General features: G+C 41.2%; 1 protein-coding gene across 12 annotated transcripts in view; it reads right to left on the bottom strand.

Moving 5' to 3' along the window:
* The window catches only part of LOC131251126 (probable serine/threonine protein kinase IRE), a 77,642-nt gene that overhangs the window by 16,316 nt on the left and 39,193 nt on the right, over positions 1 to 22,133 (bottom strand). For 9 of the 12 annotated variants that reach the window (XR_009173595.1, XR_009173594.1, XM_058251651.1 and 6 more), the window contains exons 5-11: positions 21,943 to 22,115; positions 21,441 to 21,690; positions 18,337 to 18,429; positions 18,117 to 18,257; positions 17,904 to 17,996; positions 9,914 to 10,124; positions 9,715 to 9,800 (exon numbers count right to left, since the gene is read on the bottom strand). Coding sequence is in view for 10 of the 12 variants with exons in the window: in XM_058251651.1 (XP_058107634.1) it covers positions 9,715 to 9,800; positions 9,914 to 10,124; positions 17,904 to 17,996; positions 18,117 to 18,257; positions 18,337 to 18,429; positions 21,441 to 21,690; positions 21,943 to 22,115 (1,047 nt within the window). In the remaining 2 variants the exon portion in view is untranslated. Of the gene's footprint in view, positions 1 to 9,714; positions 9,801 to 9,913; positions 10,125 to 16,372; positions 16,537 to 16,839; positions 16,961 to 17,903; positions 17,997 to 18,116; positions 18,258 to 18,336; positions 18,430 to 21,440; positions 21,691 to 21,942; positions 22,116 to 22,133 lie in introns of those variants that run through there. The other 3 variants (XM_058251659.1, XM_058251654.1, XM_058251655.1) reach the window with 3 other exon arrangements.

Here is a 22,133-nt window from a genome sequence, read left to right as displayed (position 1 = left end):
TTGCTCAATTGATACAAAAGATAACCGCCCTAGAAGCGAGTCAAAGGCGTGAGTTTGCCCGCCTTAAGAACCAAATTACCACCACCATGACTAAGGTGGAGCAACTAGAGGCGTCCCAAAAGGAAAACCCCGCTGTAGGGGAAGATGCGCACTCCCAAGTGGAAGGAATCATTGAAGAACGTGCTGCCACACGTGGTGGTAGTGAGGATAGAGATCGTGGTAACGGTCGTGGTGTGGTGCGAGAGGCACGAACCACATGTGGTTATCAAGACCGTTATGATCCAGATGAGCGTGCGATGAAGAGTGTGAGAGTTGAGGCCCCGAGTTTTGATGGACGCTTGGATCCCAAGGCATTCCTTGACTGGGTTGCTGACATGGACCACTACTTTGAGTGGTATGGCATGTCAGAAAACCGTCAAATGCGGTTTGCTAAGATGAAGCTTGTGGGTCAAGCCAAGCTCTTCTGGACCAACACCGAGCGTAGGGTAGAGAGAGTTGGTAGAGCCCCTATCACACATTGGTATGAGATGAAAGAGAAGTTGAAGGAGAAGTACCTTCCTCTCTCATACCGTCAGAAGCTCCTTGACCAATGGCAATCCTTACGCCAAGGGTCAATGTCTACCGCTGACTACATCGCTAAATTTGAAGAGTATGTGATGCGATGTGATATCCGAGAAGACCCTCTAGTAACGCTCTCGCGTTTTAAGACGGGCCTTTGTGCGGATCTTCAGCGCGAGCTTATCACTCGGCCCTTAACGGACTTAGATGAAGCATATCAAGTCGTGCAGGAGTTAGAGCAGTATCTGAAGGCTTCTGTCTTTCGTCGTTTTGAGTCCCGAGACTCCAATACTAGATCTAGTTCCCAAGGAACTAGACCTAATATTGGTAATCAACCTAGGGCACAAGCGACCATTCCGCCCTAGGCCTAGGGAGGACAAGGGCAAAGGGGTTCTTGGTGCCGGTCCTAGTAACATGAGCCACGTGAGGTGCTATGAGTGTGGCAACCTTGGCCACATGTCTAATCCGTGTCCTACGTAGAGCCGTGGGAGAGCCTTAGTTATAAGCGAGTCCCACGAGGGTGGAGATGACCAGGGTGATTATGAAGTTGAAGAGTATCACCCTGAAGGAGGACTTACTGATGAAGAAGTGGATGGAGAAGCAACGCTTGCGATAGTCAGGCGTGTGTTAGCTCAGTCTAGAAGTAGTGCTGACTGGCGTCGAAGCACTATCTTCTACACTATTGCCAAGTGTGGTGAAAAGAATTGTAAGGTGATAGTGGACCGTGGAAGTTGTCAGAATGTGATTTCCACTAGCACCTTAGATCGCTTAAAACTGAAATCCACACCTCATCCAGACCCGTATAAAGTTTCTTGGGTTGACAAGACATCCCTACCTGTCACCCAGCAATGTCTAGTCCCCATCAAGTTTGGGTCATACAAAGAGTCCCTGTGGTGTGATGTTTTACCTATGGATGTGGGGCATGTTATCCTAGGTAGACCGTGGCTATTCGATAATGATGTCACGATCTTTGGCCGTTCGAATGCGTGTACTTTTATGTATAATGGTAAAAAGATCAAACTTAATCCCATGCCACCTGAGAATACACTAGGAAAGAAGAAGGATGAGAAGGCAAGTGAGCCTAGAGAAATAGGGAAATCCAAACCTAAGTCTTTACATATAATCAGCGCAAGAGAGTTTGAAAAAGAGGCTAAGGAGGATTCTATGGTGTATGCCCTTGTGGCTAGAGAAATTACACCTGAGGTTCCATCAGAGTTGCCTTGTGAGGTGATCTCAGTCCTGAAGGAATACAGTGATGTATTTCCTGAAGACTTACCGAATGAGTTGCCACCTATGAGGGACATACAGCATGCCATTGATCTTGTCCCAGGGTCTACTCTACCGAACCTTCCTCACCACAGGATGAACCCTGCAGCGCATGCAGAGTTGAAGAAGCAAGTTGATGAGCTTCTGCAAAAGGGTTTCATCCAACAGAGTATGAGCCCGTGTGCCGTGCCTGCATTGTTGACGCCAAAGAAAGACGGCACGTGGCGCATGTGTGTGGATAGCCGTGCCATAAACAAAATTACTGTCAAGTATAGGTTCCCCATACCTAGACTTGATGATATGCTTGACATGATGGCCAGGTCCACTATATTCTCTAAGATAGACCTCAAGAGTGGATATCACCAAATTCGTATACGCCAGAGATGAGTGGAAGACGGCGTTTAAGACGAAAGATGGGTTGTATGAGTGGTTGGTCATGCCCTTCGGCTTGACTAACGCACCCAGTACTTTCATGCGGGTGATGACCCAAGCTTTGAGGCCGTTCATGGAAAAATTCCTAGTGGTGTACTTTGACGATATTCTTATTTATAGTACCACTAAGGAATCACACCTTGAACATTTAAAGAAGGTCTGTAGTGTCCTTAGGAAGGAAAAGTTGTACGCTAATCTTAAGAAATGTGCATTCATGTCTAACCAAGTTGTGTTCTTAGGATTTATAGTGTCATCTGAAGGGATGGACCCTGAAAAAGTCAGGGCCATAGTTGAGTGGCCATAACCAAGGAACATTCATGAGGTGCGAAGTTTTCACGTCACTGCCTAGCAACTTTTTATCGTCGGTTCATTAGGGGTTTTAGCACGATCATGGCTCCCATTACCGGGTGCATGAAAAAGGGAGAGTTCGTGTGGTCTAAAGCCGCCGTCAAGGCTTTTAAAGAAATTAAGGGCAAGATGGTGGAAGCTCTGTCATGCGTCTACCTGACTTTTCTACAGTCTTTGTAGTAGCGTGCGATGCGTCTGGTGTCGGTATAGGTGGAGTGTTGAGTCAAGAAGGACACCCAGTGGCCTATTTCAGTGAAAAACTGAATGAGGCAAAACAAAAATACTCCACTTACGACAAAGAATTTTATGCGGTAGTGCAATCCCTGAGACATTGGCGACACTACCTCCTACCGCAAGAATTCGTTTTGTTTTCTGACCATGAGGCTTTGAGATATTTGCATTCTCAAAAGAAACTCAACCCAAGGCATGCCAAGTGGGTAGCGTTTCTTCAGAAATATTCGTTTGTTTTGAAACACAAGGCCGGGGTTGAAAACAAACCAGCGGATGCCCTTAGTAGGAGAGTGGCGTTGCTCAACTCTTTGAGTGTAGAGGTAGTCGGATTTGAGCAACTGAAAGATGAATACCCCATATGTCCTGATTTTGGGGGTACTTACACGTCGCTCTCTAGTGACCAGCATATTATGGGTGGATATGTTCTTAAAGATGGCTTTCTTTTCAAGGGAGACAGACTTTGTATTCCCGTATGTCCCTTCGTGAATTCCTCATCCTGGGAGCTTCATTCGGGAGGGATAGCCGCCATTTTGGTCGTGATAAGACCATTGCCCTCGTGGAAGATCGTTTCTATTGCCAAGCCTCAAGCGAGACGTAGCCAAAGTTTTAGGGCGGTGTCGAACTTATCAACCGGCAAAGCAAAGAAAGCAAAATACTGGGTTGTACACGCCATTGCTGCCACATGCTCCGTGGCAGGGACATTAGTATGGACTTCGTGCTCGGGCTTCCCAAGACTATAAAAAGCACGATTCCGTTTTTGTCGTTGTGGACCGTTTTTCTAAAATGGCGCATTTCCTCCCATGTTCGAAGACGTCGGATGCGTCTCATGTTGCTCGTCTTTTTTTGATGGTGTGGTGCGTCTCCATGGGTTACCTAAAACCATAGTGTCCTGATCGTGATGTTCGATTTACTAGCTATTTTTGGAAGACACTGTGGCACATTATGGGAACTCATTTGCAATTTTCTACTGCTTACCACCCACAAACAGATGGTCAAACCTGAAGTGGTAAACCGTAGCCTTGGAAATCTTCTACGTTGTCTAGTGGGTGAACATGTTAAGACTTGGGACCTAATTTTACCAACTGATTAACTTGCTTATAATGGGTCAATTAATAGATCTACATGGTTGAGTCCTTTTGAAATTGTAAGTGGTTATAAACCTAGAATGCCCATAGATCTCTTACTTATGTCTGTTACCCAAAGGTCTTCTGAGTCAACCGATGCATTCGCACGCCATATTCATGATTTGCATACACATATTAGACAGCGGTTAAATAAGAGCAATGATGATTATAAAGTTTTAGCTGATTCTCATCGTAGAGTGCAAGAATTTCAAGAAAGAGACTATGTAATGGTGCGAATAAGGCCAGAGCGATTCTCTCAAGGATCTGCAAAGAAATTACAAGCGCGTAGTGCTGGACCATTCAAGATATTACAAAAGGTTGGGTCCAACGCGTATCGGGTTGACCTTCCATCTGAAATGAGCATTAATCCAACTTTTAATGTGGAAGATCTAGTCCGTGCCCATACTCCCATTGTTGATACATCATCCCTTTCATGGCCTTTTTCTGAGTTTGCTACCCAACCCCTTCCTACCCCTCCTCCACCTATTACCCATAATGAAGCAATTGAGTAAATCTTGGATGACGAGATAAGTATCCACGAGAGATGGGGGTTTCCAAAGGTATCTTGTCAAGTGGAAGAACAAACCATCGTCCGAATCTACGTGGCTGTCGGGCGACGCATTGCAAGGTATTGATCCAGATCTACTCGAGCGCTACAAAAGTCTCGTCGGAGTCGAGTTTTTCTCACCCGAGGGGAATTGATGCGGACACAAGTGCATTCAAGGTGTACCAACGAAGAAAGCGCCAACCACAAGTGCCGTCCTTGTGGATAGGCGAATATTGAGGAGTTGAAGACCTTTCACATGTGATTGGACATATAAGACCCCACTTAGGGAAGACACATGTGAAGGAAGATTGGAGAAAGAGGACCGAGCGCCCAAACTTTCCCATACTTATGTTATTTGCACGTTTTTGACTTAGTTAGCGGTCTTTTAGTAATCTTATATCTTTATTTGCTTATCCTAGGGTATTTTAGTAATTTTATGTCTTTATGTGCTTATTTAAGTGGGGTAAAGCCCTAAACACGAATTTCAACTATTGATGAATGAAAAGCAAACCCTTTGGTTGCCTCCTTCCTCTCTTCTCTCTAATGGTGCTTCTTCTCTCCCCTTGATCTTCTTCTTCTAATTTCTTCTTGTGCCCCTCCAACTTCCTCAAGGTAATAACTTTCTTTCTTCTATTTTTTTTGTTTTGGCTAATTCCTCTTCGATCAAAATCTTGAGAACCGATCTAAACCCTAAATCCCCAAATTCTCAAATCCCTAATCCGAGAAACTTCTTGGTTCTTCGGACTAGTGATCTTCATTGATCGATTGGGTGTGACCATGCAAGATCGGGAGGTCTCATCCCTCGCCGGATCCAACCTAAGTAGTAATTGAATTCCATACTCCATGGTTGTAGTGATGGCCCGCTCCATTGCATGTTTCCTTTATGATTTTCTCAGTTATGATGATTATTGTTAGAATTTTAGATCATTTATTCCTTTTATTTCCGCTGTTTAATTATCTCCATGAGCATGCATCATAATTAGGGCTGTCCTGCGTCAAAACCTATAACTCTCATACCTATGTCTGTATCCCATAAGCCATCTAAGTCAACACATGAGTTTGCACATCACATACATGAGTTGCATAGTGAGATTTGGAAGTGAATTAACTTAAATAATGAAAAACATAAAACATTTGCAGATTCTCATCGCAAGTTTTATGAATTCCAAGTAGGAGATTATGTTATGGTTCGTCAAGTTGAAGCACAGGCCGATTTCATATAGTACTCGAATTACAGAGGATGAGCTATAGCATTTGGATCCAGACATTTTGGAGCGCTACAGGAGTTTTAGTCCGCCAAAGGCGAACTCTTCTCAGCCGAGGAGAGTTGATGAGGACATCACTTCACGTACACCTTTGCGTACATAACAGAAGAGGCGGGCTGCACCGATTTCCCTGTGGCTAAGCGAGTACCCGTGATCATGTTGAAGACCCCATATACATGTGCGAGCATTTGGAAGAACCCACACTGGGAAGATGTACATGGGCTGCTATATGGAGTGATCTAAACCGTTGGATTGGAGGGACGTGATGATCGGGCAGTTGGATTGCATGGACCACATGATCGGGCCATTGATCATGGATCATCCACATCAGTTTTTTAGACCTTATCATCTTTTAAGATTTGCTTTGATTATTTTATATTTGGACACCTTTATGATTGATTTTAGTAGATTCTCTTTAGACTAGAGCCATTTTTATTAAAATTTCTTAAGATGATGTTTTTTGAAATTTTGAAACTTCTTGAAGCTATAAAAGAAGGGAGAGGGGCATGTGACCTCTCCCCATTGGATTTTGTGAAAAAAGAAGAAGAAGAAGAAGAAGAGGTTTTTGCTCTTTTCTTCTTCTTCTTATATCTTCAAGAGATTTAAAGATACTTCCATGTGATTTGGAAGGGAGATTGGTGCGAGGCTAATCTTCATCAACGGAGGTGCGATGTCTCCATCTATCCCCACATCATCACCCCTTCATTATCCATCAAGGTATTTTCTTTAAAGTTCTTTGAATCTCCCATCCCAGATCTTCATCTTCTTCTAACCCTAACTTTCCCATACCCATTAACAATCCAAACACTAAAAGACCTAAACCCATCCAACCTAGCCACACATGTGACCGTACGGCCACACACGTGAAGCCTACGAGTTGGCCATATGGCCACACCTTGGCCTTTTTGGTTTCACATCACCATAAAATTAAAACCCTCTTCTTTATTGTCCCAAACCCTACCATGAACCTAAAAATTCCTAACTATCCTATTTGCCCAAACTATCAAACCCTAACTTCTCTCATTCTTCAATTCACCCAAAATCCTTGCACCCTTCTACCCAAAACCCTAATTCCCATAGCCTAACCTCTAAACCCTTTAAGCCCCTTCATCCAATTTGATCCCATAAACCCTAAATCCTATATTTTTCCAATTTCCCTAACCCTAATTTTACCATATGTAGTATTAGGTCTTTTACTTTGAAATAGGCTTTACCATATGCTAATTGGATGTCATTACATCCATTAGATCTTAGTTTCCTTTATAATGACCTTGTGCTACGATGTTAGTAACCTAGGCTAGGATTATGCATGTTATTCTTATGGTTTACTTGGTATCAGTGATGATGATGGCAGATTTTATGTTCTTTTGTTGATTACCTTAATTTTGCTAATATTTGGTTCATGCATTGGTCCTGCATCAATGGTGCTTTCCACTTGATGAGTGGATGGGCAGAATTTTGCACAAGGTCATCCTCATGGTGGAGCCAACCTATTGGATGGGCTGGATCTTCCGGGCACATGATAGATTGGAAGTTATCCACTGGGTGGCCACCCATAACTTATGGTCCAAGGTTGAACTTGACACGTCTTATCTACAAACAGGGAGAATGCCAAATTCAAGCATATTGCCCAGAAACAAACAATCTCCCCACAGTAAAACAATAAATTAACAAAAGGATGGCTGATACCTTCCCTTACAATTGGGTTATCTCCGCCCCTTTGCAGTTTTATTCAATTAAATATACTTCGTTTATTTCCATAAACAATAAATGTCTCATATAAAACAAAAAGGAGCATGTGTACCAAAGTATGCTACATGCGATCAATGACGCACAAGGAAACTTGCATGTACCACATGAAAATAACAAAAAAGATTAACAAATATATCAGCTGCCAAAGGGGAAGGGAAAGCCCAAGATAAACCTTGGACTGACACTTCGAAAGCCCTAGATTTTCCATGACAATGCTAATAGAATGAGCCTAGGAATAAATATTATAAGATAACCCATCCACTAGATTGTGCATATGGGAAAATGAAGATAAAGAAATTTTCAGAACAAGGTGGTGGGTGGATGTGACAATGGGTTGGGTCTGGGCAAGCCCAAGATTGACATGGTTATTTGTCATGCTAAAAATAAGGCCCTCAACTGGCCTGTTTAGTAATTGGACCTTTAATTTCAGGCACAGCGCCTCCCATAAACATCATAAATGGGTGTGTCCTTGGGCTCAGGTTGGGCCTCAATAGAATTTTCTTGCAAAAAATCTAGGCCCAGACACAACCTGTTTAATAATCAGGCTTCAAAATCAGGTCCATACCTGAGCTGCAGGCACCATTAGATCCCGGGCACAACATGTATCAGGCCGGGAACCAAATCACTGGACCAGCCTGGCCTATGACACCCTTAGTATTGCACCACCATCACCCAAGTGTTGAAATAACAATGACTTGGAAAACTAGTCCACCATCAGTGCAACAAAGAACGTGAGTGAGAATTAGTGAATGGTGGATGAAAGCTGCACATCATTTGCAAAGAACTTGTTTTCCTTATGTCATTACATGCTGGATACAATTTCTATTCCCCACAAATCATATGCTAGTTACATGCTCATGGCATAGGAAAGAGGATGCTAGCACCTAGCAGGTGGTGTGATGAGGACATCCGAGCACTATACTAGAGAAGGGTTGAGCCAATCTCCTTATGGCTAGAAAACCATTACATGCGGCCCACTTGGCCCAATTCACATTTCTAGCCACGTTGAAGACCCCACACTGGGAAGATGCACATAGACTACATATAGAAGCTTGATAGACATGATGATCAGACCGTTGGATCATCATCGTCAAACATCTTGATCGTGGACCCCCATGGGCCACGAAATAGTTTAGTTGTTTAGATTATTTACATGCTTCGTTATTTTTTGTATAGTTTATATTTGTGATGACATTAGGGAGTTAGAAATGACTTTTAATTTATTAAGCATCTTTATGTTGGGAATTCTATATGAGAGCGTCTTTTTGTAAATAGTCTTTTCTAAGACAATAAAAGAGAAAGATGGGTGTGTGAAGCTCTAATGCCATTATTTTGAAAAAAAAAAACTATGTTTTCTCTTCTTCATGTGATTTGAAGAATACTCCATGTGATTTGGAGCTTGGGTGTGGTGTGATTTCATTCCCCATTCAACGGAGGTGCGAAACTTCCATCTATTATCTTCCTTCTCTATTCTTTTCTATCTAAAAGAGGTATTTTCCCAAAAACCTTCATCTCTCTTCTTTCTTTCATATCTAAAACCAAGCAAATCATCTTTTTCTTCAACTTTTCATCATCCAACTTCATTTCCACTTGCTTCCCCATCTAAACCCATTGATTTCCCATCCATAACCCTACCCTAAACCCTAGATTCCCAAGTTCCTATTTTTTTCAATTTATAAAAACCTTAATTCCAAAATTCCCAAATTTCCATGAACCATAGTTTTTCAAATTTCAGATTTTCCCCTCCCTAACCCTAATCATAAAACCTATAGGTCATTCCCTTGAGTGTGGAACGTGCTTATGTTAAATTAGAAGTTCTATCCTTCTATCGGGCCTAGTTTTAATTGATTTATGTGATTTCTTAGCATGTGGGCATGTGATTTAGGTTAAATCAGATTTTATTTCCTATTAGTTACTCTTAATTACTTGGTGGGTTAGCATATTTTGTTAATCGAATTACTTTATGGAATCTTTCATAATCTCCACGTTGCATGCTAGCATTAAATCATGTGTCCCGCATCATGGTGTAAAAAAGAAATAACAGATTTGTTATCCTGTTACCAATTTCATCAACAACATCTGCAAAAAAGAAGGGAGTCTCAAATTGCAAATAATCAACATGTAAATAAGAAGTATTCATCATGTTCACAAATCCATATGAAAGGAATGATGTACAAGTCAGATGGCATACCTGTGGATGTTCTGCATTGAATGGCGGAATACCTACAAGCAGCTCAAAGAGAATAATACCCACAGACCACCAATCTGCAGTTGTGCCTACAAGTCACAAAATGAGAAGCTAATGCAGTCAGAGAAAAGAAGAACGTCTTGATTCTCATAATTGCAGTATATGGAGTTTGCAAATTTCAATCCCATTAGAGACTACATACTATGACCCATTCCTAGAAGTATCTCTGGTGCCAAATAATCAGGGGTACCAACTGCTGGATTCTTTTGGCGTTGTGCACGTTTCTGTGTTTGTTGTTCTGCAGATAAACTAGGTTCTTCATCTCCAAGGAACGCAGTGCTACTCACTATTGGTCCTGATAGATCATCTGTGCTACCGATAAGACCAACCCTAGAAAGCCCAAAATCTGTTAACTGTAACAAAAGGTATTAGAGTTTGTGAGAGAAGTTACAAATAAGGACATTCATTTCCAGGATAAAATCAACAAAAACAACACAACTTTGCACCAGTATAAATAGAACAGGAGAGTGTGAATTGACAACCGGGAAATGGATTTAGTGTTACTAGTTTCAGTAGTTCAAAAAGCAATGTAATGGTCCCTCGGTAGGATTGTGCTGCCATGTGAGTGGTGTCATGTGATACTCAGCCATGGCTCATTCCAAAAGCTCAGGTAAAAGAGGAAGGTTGACATGGACACACCCAATCATAGAACTTTTGCCAATGCACCATATTAAAAGGCAGACCCAAATTGCAGGAGAAAGGTTATCATGGTGGTGGTGATGAGTAGTTCGATAATATAAAAATGTCTAACACCATATACATTGACGGAACTCAGATTTGAAGAATTCGAAAAAAAAAAAAAAACTGTGGAAGACTGAAAAAACATTACGGTATATGAGGCTTAGGACGACAAATTCTCTGCATGCCTCTAGTCCACCAATGGGTTTGACTGCAGAAGGCTCAGGTCATATCATTCTCAACAACACCATGACCAAACCACTGGCAGGCAGTAGGAAACTGCAGCAGTATGGGCACTCCAAGTGGCAGTTCCCAGCTAAAAGTTCTTTGCACAGTTCTAGTAGGTAGTTGTTCTGTCATTAAGCACTGATAAAGGTACTGAGATCATAGAAATACAAAATCAAAAGGAATCTAGTCAGTTCGTTGAGTGATGAGGATATCCCAAGGCCAAAAATACTTGTTCAATAGAGCTGGATGGCCAGCTCGATATCATCAAGCTCCCAATTAAATCACCACATAGCTTCAGTGTTAGTGTTGTGAATCATTCAAGGTGTTCCATAACGGTAACGGTGGCCATAATGGCCACCACTGTTACCTTAATTTCAAATTCCTTACTCAACATCTGTTTGACATAAAGTCCAAATCATCTCCGGTGACAATTATATCATCCACATAAAATGAGTATAATGGTTCGGCTCTCTTACTGAGTGTGAACAAACACAATATGATCCGACTGACATCGCCTAAAGCCAAATGAGGGAACTGCATAACTGAACCAGGCAAACCACACTCTTGGAGATTGTTTGAGGTCATAAAGAGCCTTTTTCAGCTTACACACTTTCCTAGTCTCCCCCTTAAGCTGAAACCCAGGGGGAAGATCCATATAAACTTCTTGAGTCAGATCCCCATGAAGGAAGGCATTCTTAATGTCCAGTTGATATAATGGTCAGGAAAGATTGGCTGCTAAGGAGATGATCAGGCAAACTGAGTTCAACATGACCATAGGAGAGAAGGTTTCATTATAATCAACACCATAATTCTGCAAGTACCCTTTCGCAACCAGATGCGCCTTTTAACATTCAATAGATCCATCAGCCCGATACTTGATAGAATACACCCACTTACACCCCACAGCGTGCTTACCTACAGATAAAGAAACAAGATCCCATGTGCCATTCTTATCTAGGGCAGCCATTTCAGCCTCCATCGCTTGCTTCCACGCAAGAACTGCAAGTGCCTCAACAACTAATTTGGGAATTGAGGAGGAAGAAATGGCAGCTAGGAGAGCACGATATGTAGGAGAGATGGAGTCACAAGAAATAAAGTTAGAAATAGGATGTAAGGTTGGATGATGACTACGAGTACAAGAAGCAACAGGAGAGGATGGATGAGTAATTGATGCAGGACATGAAATTCAGATATGATGTGCAAGAATTCAGGCTTAAGATCACGTTATTTCCGAAACAATTACACAAATTCTATATCCTACATGAAAGTCCAAACATTCGATTAAAGGGAATCTATGCGGGTCCAGGCCTACACAGGCTGGGGCTGGAACAATAAAAATTATAAGCCAAACGATACTCAAAGGGAAATAGAATTCAGCCACACATGCATAGTAATCAGCCCCTAATCCAAGAGATTCCCCAATTTCAATTCGAGGAACCCTAGAATTAGGGGGAAAAAAAAAAGGAAAACAAATTATGGATAATGCAAACTAGGACTATGGTTATGAAACTAGGTAAGAAAAAGGAAAAGAGAAAGAAATCCTGAACCTGAAACAGATCCCGCGTGCGAGCAGCGGGGCAGGGTACCGGCGCACGTGCGTAGTAGGGGGCCGCACGTGTGGAGGAGGCCCGAATCCCAAAAGGGACTTCTTGGCCTTGGTTGGCCAGGGGGGTCTCCAAACCCTCCAAATTTGGTGACGATCCGACATAGGGTTGAGGCGCGGTGCTCTGTCGAAGTTTCAACCCTCTCGCAGGGCCAGATTCTAGAAACTGGCTGTAGAAATACAAACAGCTGCAAAACAAGTGGATTTGAGGCGAAGAAGATCAAAGGATGGATAAAATAAGATGGAGGGGTAGATTAGAATAAACGTGGCTTCGCACCACGGTAGTTAACCCTTTGAAAAGAAAGGGCTTCGCACCCACTGTAATCACAGCCCTTCGAAAAGGGAGGGCTTCATACCCACTTTAATTTTTCCACAACTCAAAAACTCAGAAAGCAGAAAACCATGCAGAAATTTTTATTCAACTTCAACAAATCAAAAAAACTACAAGGGGTGACTATTTATAGGAAAAAACCTATATCCCTAAACTCGCGTCATGTGCATAACCTCTTGCTTGGCGATGAAGTAAACTAAAATAAAAACCAAACAAAGAAATCCAAAGCGTTCATAATATTCTAAATAATAACAATAAGCAAAACCTAAAATATGAAATCAATCCGACTAGTGGGCTATGATCACGAGATCTCATGGTGGGCTTTTCTTGATTGTCGGGCCCACTCTTTTAAATCAAAACTTCATCTCCTAACTAGGAGGCCCTCCCTGGACGTCGTCATCGATCCAAATCGACTGTGGGGTCCTTCTTCTGACATACGTGCGTAGGGGGCGGCGTGCGTGCCCGTGTGCGCGTGATGTCCCCATCAATTCTCCCTAGCTGTGAAGATTTCGCCACTGGCGAAATAAAACTCCTGAATCGCTACAGGATGCCAGGATCAAGTCTCTGAAGCTCATCCTCAGTGAGCCACGTGTTGTCTGAAGCTGGGCGTGACTTCCATTTAACCAGGTATTTCTGAAACCCACCGTCCGACGTTGAAACTATCTGATGGTCCAGGATATCCTCTATTTCCTCTCTGGGTGTGTGAAGGTTAGGTATGGGAGGCAGAGGTTGGGAAGAAAGGTCAGAAAGAGTAGAAATGGGACGTAGAGGCAGGGAAAATGGGTCGGGATGGGTAGGTATGGGAGGTAGAGGCTGAGAAAATGGGTTGGGATAGGTAGGTATGGGACGTAGAGGCTGAAAAAATGGGTCGGAAATGGTAGATATGGGATGTAGAGGCTGGAAAAATGGGTCGGGAATGGGTCATGGTTCAAAGGATAAATATGGAGAATTAGGATGGGTGGGCGAAGGGCCAGACAAAGTATCAGTGGTCCCTTGAAAAGTAACTAGATCCTCTACATCGAATGTAAAACTAATTCCCATGAAAGGTGAAAAATCTACCTCATACACATTGAGACCGTTTTGTTTTATAATTTCGAAGGGTCCAGCGCTACGCACGTGTAACTTACGAACGGCCCCCAGAGGGTACCGCTGGGGCCTGATGCGGACCATCACAGAGTCCCCAATATTGAATTTTTTGAAAAGTTTATGTTAGTTTGCAGAAAATTTGTAATGTTCATTACTAGTAGTGATCTTCTACCTGATTCTTGATGCAATGAATGTATGTGATACGCAAAAGACTATGTAGACTTTGATAGCCTATGGGACAAGGACATAGGGACAAGGTCAATAGGCTTCCTGGGCTTGTAACCAGTAACAACTTTAAAAGGACTTAGACTTGTGGACCTATTGACAGAACTATTGAATACAAACTCGGCTATTGATGTGCAATTTAATGTTCCAAATTTGATGTAAGACATGAAATTCAGATATGATGTGCAAGAATTCAGGCTTAAGATCACGTTAGTTCAGAAACAATTGCACAAATTCCATATGCCACATGGAAGTCCAAACATTCAATTAAGGAGAATCCATGTGGGTCCATGCCTACACAGGCTAAGGCTGGAACAATAAAAATTATGGACCAAACAATGCTCAAAGGGAAATAGAATTTAGCCACACATGCATAGTAACCAGCCCCTAATCCAAGGGATTCCCCAATTTCAATTCGAGGAACCAAAAAAAAAAAAAAAAGGAAAACAAATTATGGATAATGCAAACTAGGACTATGGTTATGAAACTAGGTAAGAAAAAGGGAAAGAGAAGAAAATCCTGAACCTGGAACAGATCTCGCGTGCAGGCAGCGAGGCAGGGTACCAACACACGTGCGTAGTAGGGGGCCGTACGTGTAGAGGAGGCCCGAATCCCAAAAGGGACTTCTTGGCCTTAGTCAACCAGGGGGTCTCCAAACCCTCCAAATTTGGTGGCGATCCGACATACAATTGAGGCGCAGTGCTCTGTCAAAGTTTCAGCCCTCCTGCAGGGCCAGATTCTAGAAACTGGCTGCAGAAAGACAAACAGCTTGTAAAACAAATGGATTTGAGGTGAAGATGATCGAAGGATGGATGAAATAAGATGGATGGCCGGATTAGGATAAACGTGGCTTCACACCACAGTAGTTAACCTTTCGAAAAGGGAGGGCTTCGCACTCACTTTAATCTCAGCCCTTCGAAAAGGAAGGGCTTCGCACCCACTTTAATTTTTCCACAACTCAGAAACTCAGAGAGCAGAAAAACCATGCAAGAATTTTTATTCAACTTTAATAAATCAAAAAAACTACAAGGGGTGCCTATTTATAGGGAAAAACATATACCCCTAAACTCGCGCCATGTGCGTAACCTCTTACTTGGCGATGAAGTAAACTAAAATAAAAACCAAACAAAGAAATCCAAAACGTTCATGATGTTCTAAATAATAACAAGAAGAAAAACCGAAAATATGAAATCAATCCGACTAGTGGGCTAAGATCATGAAATCTCATGGTGGGCTTTTCTTGATTGTCGAGCCCACTCTTTTAAATCAAAACTTCGTCTCGTAACTAGGAGACCCTCCCTGGACATCATCATCGATCCAGATCAACGATGGGGTCCTTCTGGCGTACGTGCGTAGCGGGCGGCGTGCGTGCGCGTGTGCACATGATGTCCCCATCAGTAATGAAAGTGGGACTATGAGAATTACCTTATATAGGAAGAGGAGCTACGGGGAGCATTGCTGGTTGTCTCGACTTTCTGGGAACACAGGTGAGAATCTGCTTAAGTGCCTCGCGAGGAGGATCAGACTGGTCACTAACCACAGGCATAGGTAAAGGAGCATGTGGGCAACTAAATCCGGAGGATTAGATATGGTAGAGAGAAAATGACAATTTTCAAAGAATGTGACATCCATGGACACAAAATACATTTTAATGCATGAATCATAACACTTATAGCCTTTGTGCTAAAAAGAGTACCCAAGGAAGATGCATTTGATGGAACGATTGCCAAACTTGTCTCAATATGGACCTAGAGAGTGAACAAAACAAATGCACCCAAAAACCTTGGGAGGAATACCAAAAAGAGAACAATCAGGTTTAAGTGTATGAAAAGGAGTCTTGCCATTTAAGACACGAGAAGGCATACGATTAATTAAATAGCAAGAAGTCATCAAAGAAACAAACCAATATGATTTAGGAACTTTCATTCCAATCACAAGAGAGCGAGTAACTTCTAAAAGATGGCAATTCTTGCTCTCAGCCACTCCATTTTGTTGCGGAGTGTAAGCACATGAAAATTGATGAAGAATGCCATTTTCTTGAATATAAGATGTGAAACTTTGGAATATATACTCGCCATCATTATCAAACCAAATGGATTGAATATTGCAATCATACTGAGTCTTAATCAGTTGATGAAATGACTAAAACAAGTGCACCAATTCGTGATGATGTTTCATCAAATAAACCTAAGTAACACAAACAAAATCATCAATGAAAGTCACAAAGTATGAAAAATCATCAATCGAAGTAACGGGGCTAAGACTCCAAATATCATAATGTATTAAAGCAAACATTTTATTAGAACGATGTGAAAGTGTAGGAAATGAGGTCCGAACATACTTACTAAACTGACACACTTACTAAACTGACACGTTTCACATTGGAAAGAAACATTATTAAACTTAGGAAGAAAAAATTACGAAGTCTTGAAAGACACATGACCAAGTCGTGCATGCACACTGCAGACGACTCCAGACTAGACTCAAAACAATGAGAAACAGAAGTAAAAGAACTCGATGAAGGATCACTCCTAGCAGACAGCTCCCCCTGATGCAGAAAGTAGAGACCACCGCGCTCATGGCCCACACCAATAATCCTCTTCGTATTCAAGTCCTGAAAGATGCAATCAGAAGGGAAGAAAATCACACAACAGTTGAGGGCTTTTGTAAAGCTATGAACAGAGATTAAATTTGCATGATATTTAGGAACATAAAGAACATTGGACAAGGTGAGATTACGAGAAAAAGACACAGAGCCAATGGATTCTACATGAAGTCCCATCAACTAGACGTACTAGACGGCTGCAAGTAGAGGAACTAAACGGAATAAGACAAGTGTGCTCACCAGTCATATGATTTGATGCCCCCAAATCAATAATCCAGGTTGCAAGGGTGGAAGAGGCATGGAGTGCAATACCTGTGGTCACAACGAAGGAGGAGGCAGATGGTTGTGAAGCAGAAGATGTAGGAGGCGCGGACTGGGTCTGAAGCATCTGAAGGTGCTGAAGATCCCTAACATAGGCTCTGATACCAAGTAGCTTTTGCAGAAGTTGTAGAGAGAGAGATGAGAGAGGAGGAAAAGTTGAGAGAGTGCTCAAAATGTGAGTTCTCTTTTTCTTATTCTGTTTATATGTAGGATTTCCCCCTATTTACAAATTACACCATAACCCCTAATATATATAAAATTACACGTAAGACTCTCCTTCGCATATTTACCACTAAACCCCTACATAACAAATAAATGTTCCAACAAGATTAATGAAAACCCTTGAAAGGGATTTTTGGGTGCAAATACTGTCATGACATGCTATTAGAGCTTTCCTGAATCCAGATTCATATGCAATAAAGCTCATGTACACACCACACATGTGCCATTATGATGTGATAGGTCAAAGATCCAATCCATCCATCAGAGCTGCACCACTCTATTGATGCCCTAGCCCAAGAATCAAGTTGATCCACTGGTCAGGTAGGCTACAGTTTTAAAAGCAAATGTACAACTCTGAAAAAACTTGGCTGAAGTTTCCTAACCCATCAACCAGTTTCAACCATATACTGTGGACCAGATATATTTTTGGAAAAACATGTACAAGGTTGGACTAACCTAATGGATGGATTGGCTCTCACACCTATGTGCCAAGCTGGCACATGTGTGGCATGTACATGAGCTTTACTGCACAAGCGTGTGCACTGAGCAAAGCTGGCTATAATAAACAAATATAAATGAAAGAAAGATTTTGTAAACAGAGTTATGACCTGACTCTACAGTGTTTTGATCCAAACTATATGATTTTATGATCCAAATTGATTTTAGAACATTTCCAACATGAAAGAAAACAAATACCCCTAATAGTCAAACAAAGAGGAAGTGTTACAAAATCAAACTGTAAGAACTGCTTAAACTTATCTATCCATATTAGAGTACATACAACAGAATGGATTCCGTAAACAGAAAAGAAATAAAAGCAGCAAGATATTGACCTTGATATGACCATCCTTTGCAATCAGTAAGTTATCTGGCTTCAGATCCCGATGAATAATACTCAAGGAATGCAAGTACTCCAGTGCAAGAACCTGAAACCAGTTAAAACTACAACTTAGGCTAAGTTTATTGGTTGCATGTTACAGTGAACATTGCAATATAAATAAGCACATCATGCATGGATTATAGAGAGGGATATAGCATATTCTTACAACTTCTGCTATATATGTACATGCCATTTGTTCATCCAAGCAACCTAAATTTCTCAATAAGGAGTAAAGATCTCCTCCGTTCAAGTACTCCATGACAAGATAAAGGTTTTCTCTACATGTGAAGGAGAAGAAAAACCGGACCTGTTGATAAATGATACGGAATAGAAGTTAAAAGAAAAGTAATCCCAAGTACTTGATATAAATCATGGGACCTGCTCACCACAAAAGGATTGCGAACTGTCATGAGGATGTCACGTTCAGCCAGAATACTTTCCACGGCATTTTTTCGGATCATATCGGCCTTCTTAAGAACCTGAAGAAATGTTATGGTAGATAAGTACCTTGCGATCAAACATTTAATTATTTACATTTGCTAAAGTCACACTTATACATAAACCTTCCAAACTCTTTTTCAAAGAAGCCAAGGAAGTATCCTAATGCAGGTGCATTTTCACACCGAGCTCGAGTGGGGTAGCCTGTGGGATGTGGGGACACACTTGGGGTGGGCGGCCTGTATGAGGCAAGTGGCTCGTGTGAGGCAGGTGGCTCATGTGAGGCGGTACCCATGTGATGTGGGGCCCACAAGGGGGGTTCGGCCCATGCGATGTGGAGACTGGGCTATGAGATAAAGGGATTAATTCGCCATGCTCTATTAGTTCGAGCTTTTAGAGCAAATGATTAATTGTCCCCCCCACCCCCCCATATGAGGCGGGTGGCTCATGTGAGGCGGTACCCATGTGATGTGGGGCCACAAGGGGGGTTCGGCTCATGCGATGTGGGGACTAGGCTATGAGATAAAGGGATTAATTCGCCATGCTCTATCAGTTCGAGCTTTTAGAGCAAGTGATTAATTGTCCTCCCCCCCGGCCCATATGAGGCGGGTGGCTCGTGTGAGGCAGGTGGCTCATGTGAGGCGGTACCCATGTGATGTGGGGCAAGGGGGGTTCAGCCCATGCGATGTGGGGACTGGGCTATGAGATAAAGGGATTAATTCGCCATGCTCTATCAGTTCAAGCTTTTAGAGCAAGTGATTAATTGTCCCGCCCGCCACCCCTCTCTCTCTCTCTCTCTCTCTCTCTCTCTCTCTCTCTCTCTCTCACTCTTTTCTCTCATAATCTCATTCTCTCACTGTCTCATATCTCTTTTAAGTTTCAAGAATCAAGACCCTTACTCTTTCAAGATTCAGGAATCTATGTTGGCTTTTTTCACAAATTTTAGTATATGTATTATTTGAGTACTTGTTAATTTGTTAGTTAACTTGTCAATCTAATATGAAAATATTAATGAAATAGGTTATAAAAAAAAAATTAAAAATTAAAAAAATAATAAAAACAATTCCGAACAATTGTAGTAAGTTTACATTTTGTATTTTTCCTTTTCTCTTTTTTTTCACTATTTTCTGAATTTTTTCAAAAATAAAAAAGAAATAAAAGTGTTCAGGGGGTTGTGTGACCACATATGCGATTATGCAATTGCATATGCACACAAACCCCCTCAGTTGCTCAGGATGGCTTACAACGTCATTAATCCCAATCATTTTTTTAAAGAACCATTGGGTGAGGAAAACTTACACACTTGGAAATTGTCAAACCCAGTTCGTGTGTCCTCCAGTGACAGCTCTGCTGCAAGCTTGCCATTCTGAAGGATTTCTTCCGCAAACAGCATACAAAGAATTTCCACCCAAGATGACAAGCTCATGCAGAGCCTTCAACGCAGGACCCACAACAAAATCATGTATGAGAATTTGCGAATGCAGAAATTTTTCATCATAATTGTCCTTAAGTTTGTCACTTGAAAACATTAGAGGTAGAAAAATCATTTATGCAGTTGTTGAAGAACGAGATGAAGAATAATATAAGAAATGGCTGCAGCAAATAGATCTGAGAGATAAGATTTATGTTCACAGGAAATAGATTATAACAAAGAAGAAAAACATTTACAAAGAAAGGAAAGAAGAAGTTTATAAAAATAAAAAAATAAAATAAAGACTGGTAATTGTTTAAACCAGTAAATTCTGCCTGGTAATTGTTTAAACCGGTAAATTCTGCCTGGTAGCAATTGCATCTTCCAATAGCATTTGCATCTTGCTCGTTCCCAGCCCGGGTAAAGGAGGGTCAGTGTCGGCGGGTTAGCTAGGAGTCAAAGTTTGGCAAGCTACCATGAGAACGAATTCTGTTTCAATGGTCAAGCTCATAGTTAGAAAATTGGCATTGGGCAAAAAAGGGTACAAGAAATGTTAGTGTTTAATTTGGTATCGATCATAAAAATAAAATATGGTAAAAAAAAATTCAGTCAAAAAGACGGAGACAATAAAATTAAGTGAATGAAAAGTTCGGGTTTAATATGGTTTGGATTCCAAAGAAGAAGAAGAAGAGTGTGCACATATGTATATATTACATATGCATAATGTTAAAATAGGAAACTTTAATTAAAATAATTAAATGATGATGAAGAATTAAAATTATCAGAATTTCTATATGCATGAATGATTATGTATATAGATAGCCAAATAGTGTTCTTTTTTTCTTTTTCTTTTTTTCTTTTTGTTTTAAGGTTCTAAATAGTGTGTTCTTTGCCTCTCTCAAATCCTTCCTTTTCAAGTAATCATCAGATAAACCAAGCCATCTTTGCTAAAAATTTCACCTTCTACTCAATTTTATCAATGGGTGGCAGCCACCAATCTCTATTTGTTAAAGTGCCCCAAACTTCTTTTGAATAAAATGTGTTTTATTGGGAAAAAAAAAAAGATCTTTAATTCAATTTGCCAAAAAAATGAGTTTTTTTTTTTTTTGCCTGTCTTCTGAAATAAACGGAACTCTTAAACATTTAATCAATTATACAAGTATTTTTTTCAAAAATACGGACTTTAAAAGGGAGTTCTGCTAACTATGATCAAGCTAAGGCTTTCCCTAGAAGCAACATTTCACAATTTGTAAGCCTAGTTGTGGTGGAAAGTGGGCAAGGGTGTACTCTGGTGATCACTGGAAGTGTCTTTCCACAATTTGTGAACCCAGTTGCGGTGGAAAGTGTACAAGGGTGAGGTAGGATGTCCCCCAGTTGGCAATGGTTCCTAAACCAGTCCGAACAGTTGTGCATAAATAAGCAAGTCCAGATGAGAAAAAACCGTCTCGCCACTTGGAATGTGAGAACTTTGTCTAGTAATTGTATGAAGTTGGTGGGGGGAAAATCCTTATATCAGATCTATCACAAAACAATTTGAATGCAAAATATTTAAACATGAAAGCAATGATTGGATTAGTAAAAGCTTGAAATTTTATGCACTAGTTCAACGAATCCATAAAAACATATACGTAAGATGACTACCTTTACTGCAAATAGGTCACCAGTAATTCTTTTCTTTGCTAGGAAAACTCGTCCAAATGCCCCTCGGCTGATTGGTTTAATAATTTCAAAATCTTCTATAGATGTCCGGTCCTTACAATTTGAATCAATAGGGCTTGCAAGTAGGCTAGGAACTATATCATCTTCATGTAGACCATTTCCATCAACAGCTACACTCGGTGAATCTAGCCTTTCATCATCTATGTGCTCACAAAGATGTAGGTACTTCTCCCTGTAGAGTTCAGGAACATAATGAAATCCAATGGAGAAAAAGGCACTAGATTTCAAATTAAGAAATTAACGTGGAAAAAGGCTGCATAAAAAAGAAACCAGAATTAGAAGTATGGATAAAAGATAAGACAGTGTCCAACAGATGCAAACTGCATTCTTACTGGGACTTCAGAGATCAGACCCAGAATAGGTTTACTTACACTTAACATCAAAAATTGGTAAAGGTCTTACTTGCAATAACAACTAAACTCACCGCAACAATTTCTCCATCCGCCGTCCAAATGTCTCAACAATAAGGGCATCCACCTTCCGATTCTGGACAACGTCTTGTAGGTCTTCAAGACAGGAAAGCAAGCACTCCAATGAGTGGTAATCATTAGTGTTTATGTTTGCAATTTTATGAGCAATATCCAATAGGTCATTTATCTGCCAGTCCATGCAAAG

Source organism: Magnolia sinica, chromosome 7 (assembly GCF_029962835.1).
Source record: "Magnolia sinica isolate HGM2019 chromosome 7, MsV1, whole genome shotgun sequence".
Lineage (NCBI taxonomy): Eukaryota > Viridiplantae > Streptophyta > Magnoliopsida > Magnoliales > Magnoliaceae > Magnolia > Magnolia sinica.
Note: the sequence above shows the minus strand (reverse complement) of the source record. Positions and strands in the feature narration are given on the sequence as shown.